We start from the raw sequence: 15,148 nt of genomic DNA on the forward strand, positions 1-15,148 counted from the left end.
CACAACACCACCAAAACCTGGCATGGTACTCTGCTTGTAATGCCAGGACTGGGTAGGCAGAGGCAGATAGACCACTGAGGATCACTGCCCCAACCCCAGCCTAGCCTCCTGGATGAGCTTGGACCAGTGATAGACCCTGTCTTAAAGAGCCAGGTGGACAGCCTCATGAGGAATGGCAGCTGAGGTTGTCTTCTGGCCTCCACATGCAAGTGCACATTCAAACGCAAAGTCCAGCGATAGTAACTGCTTACAGATGAGCCAACAGGTACATGGAGCACAGCCAGGGGACCCACAGACAGAGCCCTTCCCAGCATGTCTCACAAGGTCAGATGGATGCTCTAGCTCTGAAGGCAGGAACAGTTTCCATGGGAACAGGACCATGAAGATTGTGTTTTATCAGAAACTCTCAGGACCACTCAGCAGTTGGCCAAGTTGGTGACTCAGTGTGGGAGTGGAGCAGTGGAGGATGGGCGCTATCTTCTCTGTCTTCACCCTACTGGCCCACCTGACTGATAGCCTCAAAAGAGAGTGATGTTTGGGAAGACCAATTGATCCCTGCTGGCAGTTTGTCCAAAAAGTCCTGCCACTAGAGTCCCCTCTAAAAAGCCATCTTTCCTCATTCTCGTGGTCACGTATTCTAGGGAAAATGATTTTCTCTAAGTAGATGGGGTCGATTCTCTGAGGAAAACTATGCAGGGAAGAACATGCTGTTTTTTCCTTTGTTTTGTCGAGTGTCACTTTGACCTGCTCGACAAGATGTGTCTCCCCTTCAGTGGCCTTGTCCCAGCCCAAGGCAAGCTCTCCAGCAAGGACCAGAAGAGTGCAGGGACCTTTTAGCTTTCTACTTACATGGTTCCTTTTCACTCCCCCAGATTAGCCTGCTGAACTCGATTCACGAGAACTTCTCACAGTAAGTACTGGCTGCCCTCCTCCCTGACCCCCTCCTGGTCTGGGTGAGGAGTGACTGAGAATGTGGTGTGCACACAAGGTCTGGCACTGGGACATGAGTCTTACTTTCCCTATCCACTAAGGGTAGACATGCCTTAATGGAAGGTTCTGCAAATTGCAGTGCTATGGGCAAAGAGCCTGACTTGCTCCGTCCCAGAGCCCTCAGAAGGAAAATCAAGTGTAGTGGCATGATCGTAGTCCCAGAGCTGGGGGACTGGAGACAGGCAGATCCCTAGGGTTCAGGGTCCAGCCAACCTATTCTACTTGGTAACTTCCAGGCCATTGAGATAGCCTAGGGGAGACTTAAGGCCCCAAGGAGTGGGGGCCATCCTCTGGGAGATGAAAGAGGAGGTATGGGATGAGGAACAGTCAAAGGGCAGACCAGGAGGGGGATAAAGACAGGACTGTGAAAAAGGATTAAAGGGGGGGGGGAGGTACCTTCTACCTTTCTGAGGAACAATTCTTTAAGGTCTATTTTATCAGTTAACATACATCTTCCAAATTGGGGATTTAGCTCAGAGGTGAGTGCTTGTGTAGACTCATGAAGCCCTGGGCTCAGTTCCCCAGCACTGCATAAACTGACTTCTTGGTGTATGCATGGAATTCCAGCACTTGGGAGGAAAGATAGGAGAATCAAGAGTTGTTTAAGGTCAGTTTAACTACAAAGTTTTTTCAAGGCCAGCCTAGGCTACATGAGATTCTACCATAAAATAAATTGTATAGGAAGGCCATCTGTATAAATCAGATAGCAAGGGAACCAAGCAATACTAGCTCTGGAGTGTGTTCATGGTAAGCTAGCCTTACCCACCTTGCTGGCAGCCTAAGGCTCGCTCCCAGAATAGCATGCTTCCTTTTGCTAGCACAAGCCTCTGCTGGCCCCTGACAGCCGACTAGAAACATTTTAAAGCCAAGTTCATGAGCTCTAGACTTTCTATATCTTTTTTTTTTTTTTTAAACACAGCAGGGCTAAGCCATTCTCCATTGAGCCTGAACCTGAATTCAATCTGCAAGACCCATGGCTCACACACGTGCAAACACACACGGGCAGACAGACAAACACACACACACACACACACACACACACACATACACACACACACAATGTTTGTAAAACAAAATTCCAAAGGTTTGATTTTACCAAATGAAGACTCAGGAGCCAGGCGCCATGGTGAAAGCCTGCTAGCTCAGAGAGGCAGAGAAAGCACCCAGCTGACATTCCTCCTCAACTGATAGACCAGAAGGAAAAAACCTGTTCTTCCAACTGCATGTCCCTCCTTTCTACTTCCTGTGTGTCTCTCTATCCATCCTCCTGACTTCCTCTCACTCTCTATGGTTTTTTCTTCCCTTTATTTACTCCCTGTCAGCTGGGTGCTTGCTCCACCTCTCCACCTATGGTTGACTTTATTCAGTCTCATTTACGGTAAACAGAAAGCTCTTGGATTTACGGTGTGTGATAGGATTGAGCCACACCATAACTAGAAATAGTTCTTTCCAGTAAACAATCTCTGGGTTCTCAGTATGATCAGATATGCTGCAACGGACTTCACACACACACACACACACACACACACACACACACACTCACTGGGAGGTTCAGGGGTGGCACCTGCCTTTGTGTCCTGTTGCCCCTCTCAGACTGGAGGGCTGAATTCCTGATAACCACAGCAGAGTTCTGCTCTGTCATCCCACTCTCTGAATAGTTCTCCACCTGTGAGTGCCAAGCTCTGAGCCTTCTGGCTCCCGTCCCTCTGCAAGACTGGGTATATAGCAGGCACACCAGGAAATCTACCCCTTCTACTGCCTCCAGCAAATTTCCAGGTTCTCAGCTCAGATCTGGGAATACTCAGAACATGTGCTCTAATTCCAGGCGATGTTCCCCTGTCCTCAGACTCTTAAAAAACAAAACTAAGTTAATTTCTTAAGTAGTACATGCCATAATTCGTGGCAAATGGCATTCATATTCTTTTTATTCACATTTGATGTTGAGGAAATATAGTTTGGTTGAAAGTTACAAGGAAGAAGCTGAGCAATCCTCGGAAGGCAGCACTTTGAAGTTGCCTGTGTGCGTACCACTGCTGAAAGAGTACACACATGCCTGTCAAGATTAGAGGAATAGCGTGTTCTCACCTGCATAGTTTTCCTCAGAATCCCTTTACATCTAGTCAGAGATGTTCCTTACACAGCCCATTGCCACAGGAACACAGGGAGAATGGAGAACAAGATTCACATTTGGTTAGCAGATCAGAGGTTTGGAATCCTGACTGCTTGGTATTCTTGGTGACTCCCTCAGCCCACTGTGCCCTGCAAAGGTCTAGTTGACCGTTGGGACACATTCTAGGTACAGGGCTGACTCCTTGGTGTCCCCCACCCCCTTCCTAACTGAGCAACGTACTGGACCTACCTCTGCTGATTTTTCTTTCAGAGCCATGGCCTCCCCTGCTGCCCGGGACCAGTTTTTAAGGCAGATGGAACAGATCGTCGAAGGCATTAAACAAAGCAGGATGAAGGTCAGCAGGCTTCCTTTACAGCAATACAGAGTGTGTGGTGGTTAGGAGGTCGTGGGCAGAGGCTCTCCATCCAGAGTGCATCCTGCATTGCCACACCAGCCATGAGACTCTGGTGGGGTAGGCCTCCACATTGCTATTGGTTATAGCTTCCAGGCACTGAGCACTCCTCTGCATCAGATATTGTGCTGTTCCCCCATATTAAATGAGCGGTACTGCCCCTTCCCTGCCTTACAGATAAAGAACTGTTCCTCCCAGCAGCCCTCCTCTCTTGTCTAGCCACCTCTCCCTGGGCATTTATCTCATGACATTTCACAGGGTGTGGTGCTTAGGATCTTGATGCTGGGGAGAGAACCTGGCGCTTAGTGGCCAGCCAGCCTAACATGCTTAGCCAGTTCTAGACCAGATAGAGACCTGGTCTCAAAAAAACAAGGTGAGGAATCACAGCCAAGTTTATCCCCTGGCCTTACTTACACACACGCACATAGGCACATGCACATATATACTTGCAGGCTGAACCTGCTCTATACATGAGTATTTTCTGCCTTCATCTCCTGGCTGGCTGACCCTACATTTAGCTTCAGAAAATAACTGCACATAGCACCTGGTTCTGTGAGTTGCCCTCCTTTCAGCCCTCTGCATCACAGAGTCCACATGCCTTCACCATCTCCAACTCCATTCTGTTTTCCTCAACACTGATGCTGCTGATCACTAATGCGCATTTGTTCACTCTTCAGACACAAGGCTGGTTGGTTAGTTGGTTGGTTGGTTGGTTGGTCTGGTTTGGTACTGATCTCCAGGGATGTGCCCTGTGAAAACAAAGACTTTACTTGTTCACTGCTAACCTTAGGTCTCTGTAGGTGTTCCATTACTCTTTACCAAGTGTACAGAGGACCCGAGCTTAGTCCCTAGAGCCCTGAGAAAATACCTAGTATAGTAGTGCTGGTGCATGCTTGTATTCCCTGTGCTGAGGACTGGAACATAGAAACATCCCTGGAGCTTGATGGCCAGCCAGTCTGGGGGTATTTGGCAAGTTTCAGGCCAGTGAGAACCCCTGTCTCTATAACAGGGTGGGCCAACTAGGTGGTTTACTGAGTACAGGCACTGTAAGACCCCCGAAGCTGAGCCTCCGCTCAAGTCCCGGGATGAGCTGGCCAGCACCCCAATGACTTGAGAGAAAACCACACCTGATGCAAACTGCAAGAGGTTTTATTATCAGCTAGCTGAGGACGAACTCCGTGCAGGACAGGGGAGTTTGACCCCGGAGCGGTGACAGTAGGGGGCTTTTAACAGCTCGCTGAGGAATTGGGAGGAGTTGGGAGGAGTGTTCTTCTCTGCCCGGGTGTCCTTGGTAAAATTACAATTATTGCATCTCTGGCTGTAAGGCTCAGAAACAAAAAGGCTTTTTGCTGGCTATAGAGAACAAAGAGCTTCTTTCTGGCTGTATTTTTAGAGATCAGGGAAAACAAGCTTGGGGACTGTCTAGGGGCTTTACCTTCTAGGGAGAAACACTCTAAGTTGGGGTCTCACAGCACGTGACAGAAGGAGGTTATCCTCCAGCCTCCACTTGCAGCTTCCTCCAGCTTGTGGCTACCACAGAAAATCTCTTGAAGTCAACATTTTAGTGTCTGTGTATAAGATCAGTATCCTGGAAACACTCTATAACAGTTTAGATAGCTGTAGATAGCTTACACTATGGCACAGTTAATAAATGAAAGGTAGTAAGCTATGTTATTATAAACACAATATATACTCATTGGGCTACTCAAACAATTGACATCCTGGGCTAGATAACCCTTTGCCTTATGGCCGTCCTGAACCCTTTAGGGTGGTGAGCAGCCTCTCCTTGCCAGTGACACCAACAACTCTCCTTCTTTGGAATTGTGACACTCCAAACTCCTTGCAGATACTCACAAGTACCCTCTAGAGACAAAGTGGTCCACAGTCAAGAATCCCCCCAAAATGCATGCTGTTCATCTGGTGTTCTGTAAATAGCGAACTGCTGATTAGATTATAGAGCCTGCAGATGATTTCATTCAGAAAGGAAACAGGACAACCTGAGGCAATGTGTTTAGAAGAAACCGATACAAATGTTAATCATGGCTGCCTGTTGTGACCCTGTCAGAATGCCTCTTCCTCCACCACCATTTCTTAAAATGTTTCCAACAGATGGAAAAGAAGAAGCAGGAGAACAAGATGAGGAGGGACCAGTTGAACGATCAGTACTTGGAGCTCCTGGAAAAGCAGAGGCTCTACTTCAAGACTGTGAAAGAGTTCAAAGAGGTGAGAGGGTGTGGGCCGAAATCAAATGCATGCTCAGCCCACCTCAAGGTGCCCCTAAGCCTGGAGCTGGGGCTGCAGAGATGGCTTTGCCAGGAAGGTGCGTGCTGTAAAAGCGGGAGTACTTGAATTTGATCCTCAGAACTAACAAGAGGAAAAAATAAATAAATAAACAATGGGATGGTGACCACTTGAGTCCCAGCACTGGGGAGGAGGGGGAGGCTCGAGGACCTCTGGGCTTCTTGGCCAACCCACCCAGCCTACTACAGCATGAGCAAGATGGCTTAGCAAGCGAGTAAAGGTGCTTTCTACCAAGCTTGATGACTGGGTCCAATACCCAGTACCCACATGGTAGAAAGGGAGACCCAAGCCCCACAAGTTCCCCTCTGACCTCTGTGGCAGGCATATATGTACACACAAAGTAAATAAATAGAAATACAATTTTAAAAAGAAGCAAGGTAGACCATGCCTGAAGAACAGCAGCTAAGCCTGACTTCTGCCCTCCATAGGCACACATGCATATGTGTGCATGAGCACACACACACACACACCACACACACAAACAAATAAAAAGAGAATGTCCCATGCCAACGGTTTTGTTCTGATTTATTTTTGAAGATTATGCTGTCTTCCACCTTCTCTGGCTGCTCTGCCCTCTGTTTTGTGATCTAACATTTGGCAGCTATATGCATGCCTACAGGCATGGCAGCAAATCTCATCTTTTCAAATGTTCTCCCAGCTCTGACTGCCTGTGGCATAAACCAGGTTGGAAAACAGACCCGGTCTCTGTCCTCAAGGAGCTTCACTGTGGTGAAGGAGACAGATGAGAACAAATGAACAGAAGACCTAGTGAACAGGAAATTAAAAAAAAATTAATAGTTTCAAACTTATGTGTAGGGAGACAGAGGCAGATGTTGTTATCAGAGCAGGCTCCACAGGCTGAGCCAGTCTCTGCTATGGGGGGAGCAAGAACACATCAGGGAGCAACCAAGGCCCTGAGGCACGGGGAGAGCCCAGCAACTGATGTGGAGTCCATATGTAATATACACATGTGTGTAAGTGCATGCCCATGAGTGTCTTTGCAGAGACCAGAGGAGAATACTGGTGTCTGCTCTGTCATCCATCAGCTATATTCTCTTGAGACAAGATCACACTGGGTTTAGGCTGACAGCCAGAAAGTCCCACCAACCTTTCTGCCTCTGTCTCATAGCATCAGGGTTACAGGCCTATGCAGAATCGTGCCAAGCTTTTTATGTGGGTGATGGGGATTCAAACTCAGGTCCGCATACTTGCTCAGCAGGCACCTTTACCCGCTGAGCCACCTCCCCTGCCTCAGCTGTCTTTTGGTTAGAGACATTAAGATGCTCTGGGAAAGGCCTGGGGCTGTTGAGGGTTTGCTAACAGACGCATTGTGAGCTGTCAGCTCTAGAGTTTGCCACAGGAATGGAATTCAGAAAGGTAACTGGTATTTCAGGGCGCTGGGCACCATTGGCAGGGAATGAGGCCGGTGACATTCCTCAATGATAGCCCTCAACAAGCTTAGTCACGGAGCTCAAATAACTCACTATTGGAGAAAGGAGTACCCTTCATAAACACTTCTCATTGCGCCTTCTTAAGACTGAGACTACTTGTCATCTTCGCTCTTAGAACCTCTCAATGTGTCATCTAAAACTCTGTCTCAAGTCTCAAAAAAAAAAATCAAAAAGCCAAAACAAACCAACCACAACAAAAAAGCAGTTAGCAAGACTGGGGAAAGGCTGGGCCCCTTCAGAGACCCCCACATGAGTACCAGTGACTAACCATCTTTGCTTCTCTCTTACTCTGCTTTTCTAGGAGGGCCGAAAGAATGAGCTATTACTATCTAAGATCAAAGCCAAGGCCTCCTGAAAACTCCATCTCCATTTCTGGATGTCCCTGATATTTTTTTAATGACATGTATAGACTACAGGATCTTGACATGGTTCTGCCCGTGATGGCAGAGAGACCCAGGAAAATTCATTTCAGTTCTCTAGACGGATGTTTTCTTTCTCCTACTTGTTTCATTTCGTCTCTCCTGGCTGCGGCTGATGGACTCAGAGCCCTATGAAGAACTGTGGGCAGTGCGGATGACACTCAGAGCCCCATAGGCAGTGCCCACTCACTCTGACCAATCAACTTCCATTTCTTCAGTGACACTGCATTTATGAAGGTACCAGATATGTGCAGGCCCTGAGAATAAAGAGCATTATGTTCAGCAAGTATTGAGCAACTGCTAAGAAATAAGCCCTGAGATAAATGTAACTGAACATGGCCCCTGCCCTTCTGGTGTCTGGCAGAGGCCCAGAGAACAACCCTCTTGCTCCCCTCCCCCAAAGCTTGTCCCCTGAAATGTTTCAAATGGCTGCTGGATGAGCAGCCAGCCCATTCACCTACCATTGTGCCTTTTGTTCTGGCTTGTCACAGTACGTAAGGACTCTAGGCTGGGTTGGGGTGCAGAGCAATTAGCCAAGAGATGTAAAGACAGAAGCAGGCGAGGTTCAGGTTGACTAGAGTCTACCCATTTGTGTTGTGAAGACTGATACCAAGTGCCCGTGATGGCCTTTGGAAACAGGAACCCCTGATCTGGAGCCATGCTTCTCAGGCATCTGCTCTGGTGTGGCTGTAGGTGTGTGCCTGCCCTCAGGCTGCATGTGGTCAAGCATAGCTGTGAGGGTGCTGGAAGCATATCCCATGTTCTTGCACTGTCAGGGTTTCAGTGAAGATAAGATGTATAGACTGTTGAGTACTATCAGGTCAGACAAGGGAAAAGACTTTGGGTGCTGTGCATGGAGGAAAAGATGGTAGTAACAGGGGCAGGAAGACTCCACGGAGTGAACAGCACTTGGGCCAGAGCCAAAAGGAGTAGGATATTAGCTGAGATGGGAAGGAGGGCCTCTAATAACCCCTAAAGGGTTGGCTTTAGCCTCTGGACATGAGCAGACCAAAGCAATCACAGAGCACCCCCAGATCTCCAGGTATCAGGAACCTAGCAACTGGGTCATGCTAGGTAAACCCCAGTGTGAGATTTGTGCTCCCTTCTGTATAAACTTAGCATACACATGAACAGCAGGTTGGGACCATTAAGCAGAAGCAGGTGGGGGCATTGTGCAGTCACAGAAGAAGTGCTTCTCAACTTTAGTTTCCTAATGTATGATTAAGAGGCATGAGGCATGCATACTGATAGGAAAGAAGAGGTGCTGGGCTCAGTGGGTAGGGTCCTTGCCTAGGTTCCATCCCTAACATCACATAAATAGACATGGTAGCACACACTTGTGATAGAGGCAGGAGGATCAGGCTAGAATTTCTTTTGGTGTGGTTGTAGGCATGATCAACTACAGGCTGCCTGTAACCAAGGATAAATGTGAATGTGGCCCAACATGAAATTGTAAAGTAATTTAGAACACAGATTATTTTCCATCTCTTCTCATAAAACTCCATTACACTGTGTACTCCATAAACTTTGTAGGTGGCAGGGTCATGTTGTAAAAGCATAAGGGTGGTCACTCCTGATAGAGAGAGATTGGGTTGGTAACTCTTGGTAGAGAGAGATTGGTGGATACTTTGTCCCATTCCTTAATCCACAAGGCTTAATAGAGATGATGAGAGGTTCCTGCTCTTCTGTACCAGGCACAACCGCCCTCCTGAGGAGCAGGTAAGAGATCTAAACAGAATAAGGTGGCTGACCTATGCCTCTATGACTCCAATGCTCTCATCTTGCCTGGCAGATTGGTATTACAGCCTGCAAGTCCATAGCTGGGTAAGACTGTTGCTGACACTGTTACCCCAGCGTCTGTGCAGCAACATCTGACACTGGGAAAGCTAGCCAACAGAGGAGAGGCTTCGAGCTCAGATCTACCTGATTTCTCTCTCCTGCATTCAAAGTATGTGTTACCTAAAGCAGTAATGTCTTACTATCTGGTTCTGGTAAGCAACAATGAACAGTGGCCGACCTGTATTGTTTAGAGCTTTGTGGGTAGACTGTGTTATTCTTTGAATTAAACCTGAGAACCCTACATTTGCATCAGACATCCTAAAACAGATAGACAACACTTTCGTGAGTAATTCCAGCATGAAGTGGGCTGCTCAGTCTGACGTTATTATTGGCTGAGGAGATTCCCTGAGATCCCTGGTCAGTTCAGAATCGACCTGGAGGCTGGTGGAAGGGAAGGGCCTCTCAGGGTAGTATCTTCTGTACCCAGACATAGCTGTACCCAGACATAGTATAGCATTGTATTTGGAGCCTACTGGCTTTTACCAGAATTGTAAGATGGTGGGGAAACATCTGTAGGTGAGTCTTTTTTGGTTGGTTGGTTGGTTTGTTTGTCAGTGTGTACTTTAAGAGAAGCCAGAAACAGAGCAGGGAGCTTGTTCACAGGGCTGGCTCCCAGTGCCATGCATTCTTAGGACCAGCCTCTAGGTCAGGAGCGCCCTTCCCTCCCACATGCTTTTCATGAAGTTCCTGAGGATGCTCTGGTTGAGACCAAGCTCAGAGCAGCTGTGAGCAGGGTGAGACTGAGGTGATGGTGGAAGGCCTGGGAGGATGTTCAGTGGGTAGTCAGCCAGCACCACAGGGGCAGTGGCGAGCACTATAGAGTATCTGCCTACCTGCATCCAAAGGTGCTGAAAATGAGCTCCTGTTAGTCTGATCTTCTGGATCGGGGTCTGGGTTGTAGCACTTGATTCAAGAACAGTGGAGACACAGGCTTATGGTGGAACCAAGCCAGCATTGGTCTCCAGGAAAGGCTTTCCTTCTCCAGACTGTTTCTGGGGGACCCCTCAGGACCTTGAACAAAGCACGGGGCAGGCCTTCCCACAGCTCTCTTACTACCTCCCAAGGTGCCAATCCTATCCTTTGTTACTTTGGCAGACTCCTGTCTTTTCTATCTTGAATATTGTAGTCACTACCTGAAGGGGTATCTGAGAGACACCCAGCCTGACCTGCAACCCCTATAATGCATCCCTTCTGCCTCCTCCATGGTTCTGTCTTGCCTGCTCCCAAGGTGATGGATGGTCAGTTTAAAGGAGCTGGGCATCCTAGAATAACTTCCTACAGGAACTTTGGCTTGTGAAGGTTCAGGCAGTTGAACTGAATTATGCTCTGAGAAGTACTATAAGGAAGTGTTTTATGATGTGTTCATTGCCAGGGTTGGTCACTAAGACAAAGAAGACCTTAATACAGAGCAGTATAATGAAGAGCCCAGTAACATGGGTGGTATTGTCTGTTGCAGCTGAGGGTGGCTAGAGGAAGAGTCAATGCCTTCTGAGATGCATCTTAGAGTTTTCCATGCTCTTCCTTCTAGCAGCAGGTGGCACTGGGCCAAGATGATATGTAAAACGTAATGGAGGGCGGGGGAGATGTCCCAGTCGGTAAAGCAGGAGAACCTGAGTTAGGGTCCCCAGAATCAAAGCCACACATAGCAGTGTGCTCTTGTATTCCCAACCCGTGAGAGGAAGAGACAAAAGGACCCCTGGGGCTCACTAACCAGCCAGGCTAGCTGAGTTAGTAAGCTTCAATTCAGTGAGAAAACCTGTCTCATAACATTAGGTGGCGAGCAATATAGATGGCATCTGAGTTGACCCCTGACCTTCATATGCACAGGCACATACATATACATGCACACACATCCCCATACACATAAAGGAACATGCATATACAAAAAAATAATGCATGTTTTCCTTCTCAGAATAACTATGTATAAGGTCATGAGCAGGGCTTTAGTGCCTCATTGGCAGTGTGTTTGACACCATGGGGAGTCGCAGCTTCTGTATCATCATCAGCCTGTATCGAGTTCCCCGACGGCCACGCTCGCCCTCCATTGATACTCTCCTCATGTGCCTGGCCTCTCCACGGTTTTGGATGATGTCATCACACTGGCCTCCTGGTCATATCACAGTCCACTTGTCACATTCCTGTGGTCTGTCTTAATGACACATGTCACTGCTTAAGGTTCCTGACCCTTCACAAGGTCTACATCTCTTTTCTTTGGAATGTGTAAAGGCAGCGGACGCAAGGACCCTACCCACCTCACTGTGGTTCATCAGATGGTCAGAACATTCCACTTGGTTAAGTTGGCTCCCCAAACTGTTATCTTTGCATCCTATAGTAGCAAAATATAGATCTAATCTAACCTATGCTCAGGTTTAAACAGGCTGCCAGTTCTAGTCAGCAGCACTAGAGAAGCCCTCTTAAGTCCATTAGTCACTAACCTTGAAGGATGGAATGGAAAAGGAGTTTCCCGGCTTTAACTACAAGGTCACCTTTTGGAGATGTGTAGTATTGCGGCAGGGAAGGCACATTAATGTCGAATAGGATCATTAGTGTGTTCGTCCTTCAGATGTGGTGGACGGATCTTAGCTGCATGATGGAAGAAAACGGGTGTTGCTGTAGAGCAACACGCCATGCAGTAAATGGCAGAGCTCTAAGTTTATAGCCACCTTGGAGGACAATTGAATAGCATCACGAATCCAATGTACCGCCTTTTCAACCAGCAGTGCCACATGTAGGAACTTTTCTTATGTACAGAAACTTTTATTAAAATAACGTTTGTAATAACAAAAGGTTAGAAACTACCATTAATTCAGAACAGAGGTGAAAAATATCATGGCCCATATCTACAATGGGGCATTTTGCAGACACTTAAAAGAATAGACCTGCTCTGTGTATTGCCAAGGAACGTTCAAGGGATCTTGGAGCCACATGGTTAAGTGGGGGAAGAAAACATGCATGAACATGCATGAAGTGCTAGTGTTTGGAATAGAGATAAATACATGTAAATGTGTGGATGCATATGTGTGTGTGCATATACTCACACATATGCTTGTGATACGTCTGCTTGCCTGTTCCCAGACTGTCTCTGAGAAGTGACACAGCAGCCTGGCAGCCTCAGTTGCCGCCTAGAAGAGGGTGGAAATGACTTTTCACCGTTTGCCTTTTGTACTCTGGAATTTTGTACCGTGTACATGCATTATCTACTCAAATAAATAGTTTTTGAAGTTTAATTTGGTTTCATTTAAGAATAATCATGGGAGAAAATTTCACTTCCACTGGTCTCTTTTCTTTCTTTTTTTTATTGGGGGGGGGGGGTTTGGAATACATGGTAGTGAATCAGGGTCTCCTGTCCCAGGCTGGCCTCAAACTCTGCATAGCAAGGGGTGAGTTTGACCTTCCCCAGTGCTGGGATTATGGGTGTGTGTCACCACACCCAGTTTATACAGAACTAGAATTTAACCCAGGGCTTCTGCATGATAGGCAAACAGCCTAACAATTGAACTACATCCCTAGCACACACACCCCTTCCATCAACCTGGTTTTCCCCCTTTTGGGGGATGGGCTTATTTTCTTTGGAGATGGTGGGTTTTTCTGTGACAGGGTTTATCTGTGTAGCCCTGGTTGCCTGGAACTCACTCTATAGATCATACTGGCTGCAACTCAAAGATCCATCTGCCTCTGTCTCCAGAGTGCCAGGATTAAAGGCATATGCCACCACACCCGGCTAATCTGTTTTCTTAACAAACTCAAAGCTCTGGAGTTAGAAGTTGTGGTGGGATTCTTTTTTTTAGGGGGGAGAGGGGGGTCTATAAGTAATTTATTGTCTTCAAGACTACAGTGTGGACTCCTCTCCCAGAGAAGGCTCTTTCAGAGGCAGGGGACTGTCATCCAGGTGCAGGCCGTCTACTTGTCATTATTGTACATGGCTGGATTCTTCCTTTTGGACTGCTCAAACTCCTGGTTGCCCCATGTGTAGATCAGGTAGAACACTACAAACGGTGGCACCAAGCACAGGATGCTCTCTCAAGTGTAGCGCAGCACATTGGAGATGCCTTTGCTGATATAGTTTGGGAAGGCATGCTGCTCAAAGGGCGACAAGCTGTAGGAAATCACGTGCCATATCTGAAAGCCCGCTCAGCGCTGTGGTGGGTATTCTTAAATGTTAATTTGACCACATCTGACCCGGGCACACTTGAGAGATAAATCACTTGAGGTGGAAAGTCCCACTTCTAATCTAGATCTTTGAGGTGGGGAAATAAGCCCTATCCAGATCTTTTGAGATAGAAAAACTCATCATTAATTTGGGCCTCACCTTCTAGAGTTGACATGTAAGAAAAAAGATCTCTCCCCTCCCCCTACTTTTTGTTCCCTGTCCTTGTCTGCTTGCTCTCACTAGCAAGTCCTTTCCTGGCATTAGAACCTACCTCTGTGGGACTCCCATTATATATACTAAAGATCAGATGAAACATAGAACCTCATGGGCTGAACAACTACTGGATTCTTGAACTTTCCATTCATAGGCAGCCATTGTTGGTTTAGCTGGACTATAGCCTGCAGTTTATTCTAATCCCCTTTACATATACATATACTTGTACATGTATATGTATATATACACACACACACATATATATGAAGAGATTTATTCTGTAAATGTTGTTACTCTAGAAAGCCCTAACTAATACAGGCAGCTGGGCCTCTGAAGTCAACCTTTCATAGTAGCCCAGGCCCCGGGACCCAAGCAAATGAAGCCAGCTGCCTGTATTAGCCACTCTGAAGGGTTGGCCTCATTGGTGGAAGAACTTCAAGGGAATTGGGGAGGCTGATTCTGTTCTTTCATCTATGTAACAGGGAAATGAACTGAAGCTGCTCTAGGGTTGTCTGTACCTCATGAGAATCACATTATAGCCTCCCTGCTACAGAAGATAGGAATAGTACCTCTAAGCAATGAGCATCCTCTAGCAGCTGTGCCTATTTCACCTGGAACTTTCTGTGTGTTGTCTCTCCCAACCCTCTTCCTTGCCTGCTCCTCTTGTTAGATTTTATTGTCCAACTTGACACAAACATAGAGTCACCTGGAAAGAGGAAGCTTCAGATAGAGAATTGTCTCAGATTGGCCTGAGGCTATTGACCTGGGAGGGCCTGGCCAACTATGGGTAGCACCATCCCTAGGCCAGTGTCTCTGATCTGTATATAAAGCTAGCTGAACATAAGCCAAAGAGGAAGCAGTAAGCTATGTTCCTCTGTGGTTTCTGCCCTGACTTCCCTCAGAAAAGCACGCTACCAAGTATAAGCTGAATTACCAAGTGGAAGCTGAACTCTGCTTCCTCCAACTGCAGTGCATTCATTGTTTTTCTTGAGGCTGTGATTAAACATCTGACAAAAGCAACTTTGGGAAGGAAGGGTTGATTTTGTCTCACAGCTCCAAGGATTTCAGTCTATTATGGTGAGCAGGAAGGCAGTAGGAACTTTAGAAGTGTCTGATCATACTGAACCCACTGCCAGGAAGCATAGAAAGAGGGGCCTTAGCCCATGAGATGATGCCATCCATACTCAGGATGGGTTTCCCCACCTCAGTTAAACTAATCTAGAAACACCCTCAGTTAAATTCCTCGAGGTGTGTTTCCATGGT

The 15,148-nt window shown here is 47.1% G+C and overlaps 1 protein-coding gene across 5 annotated transcripts in view; it reads left to right on the top strand.

Moving 5' to 3' along the window:
- Ccdc93 (CCC complex scaffolding subunit CCDC93) overlaps positions 1-12,749 on the top strand; it is a 72,830-nt gene extending 60,081 nt beyond the window's left edge. For 4 of the 5 annotated variants that reach the window (XM_029477817.2, XM_029477818.2, XM_021163351.2 and 1 more), the window contains 4 exons: positions 873-910; positions 3,371-3,455; positions 5,622-5,735; positions 7,566-12,749. In XM_029477817.2, coding sequence (XP_029333677.1) covers positions 873-910; positions 3,371-3,455; positions 5,622-5,735; positions 7,566-7,619 — 291 coding nt within the window. In that variant the 3' untranslated portion in view covers positions 7,620-12,749. Of the gene's footprint in view, positions 1-872; positions 911-3,370; positions 3,456-5,621; positions 5,736-7,565 lie in introns of those variants that run through there. The other variant, XR_003836725.2, reaches the window with a different exon arrangement.
- Positions 12,750-15,148: the final 2,399 nt, after the last annotated feature.

Source organism: Mus caroli, unplaced genomic scaffold, assembly GCF_978045245.1.
Source record: "Mus caroli unplaced genomic scaffold, Mus_caroli_1 scaffold_1, whole genome shotgun sequence".
NCBI lineage: Eukaryota > Metazoa > Chordata > Mammalia > Rodentia > Muridae > Mus > Mus caroli.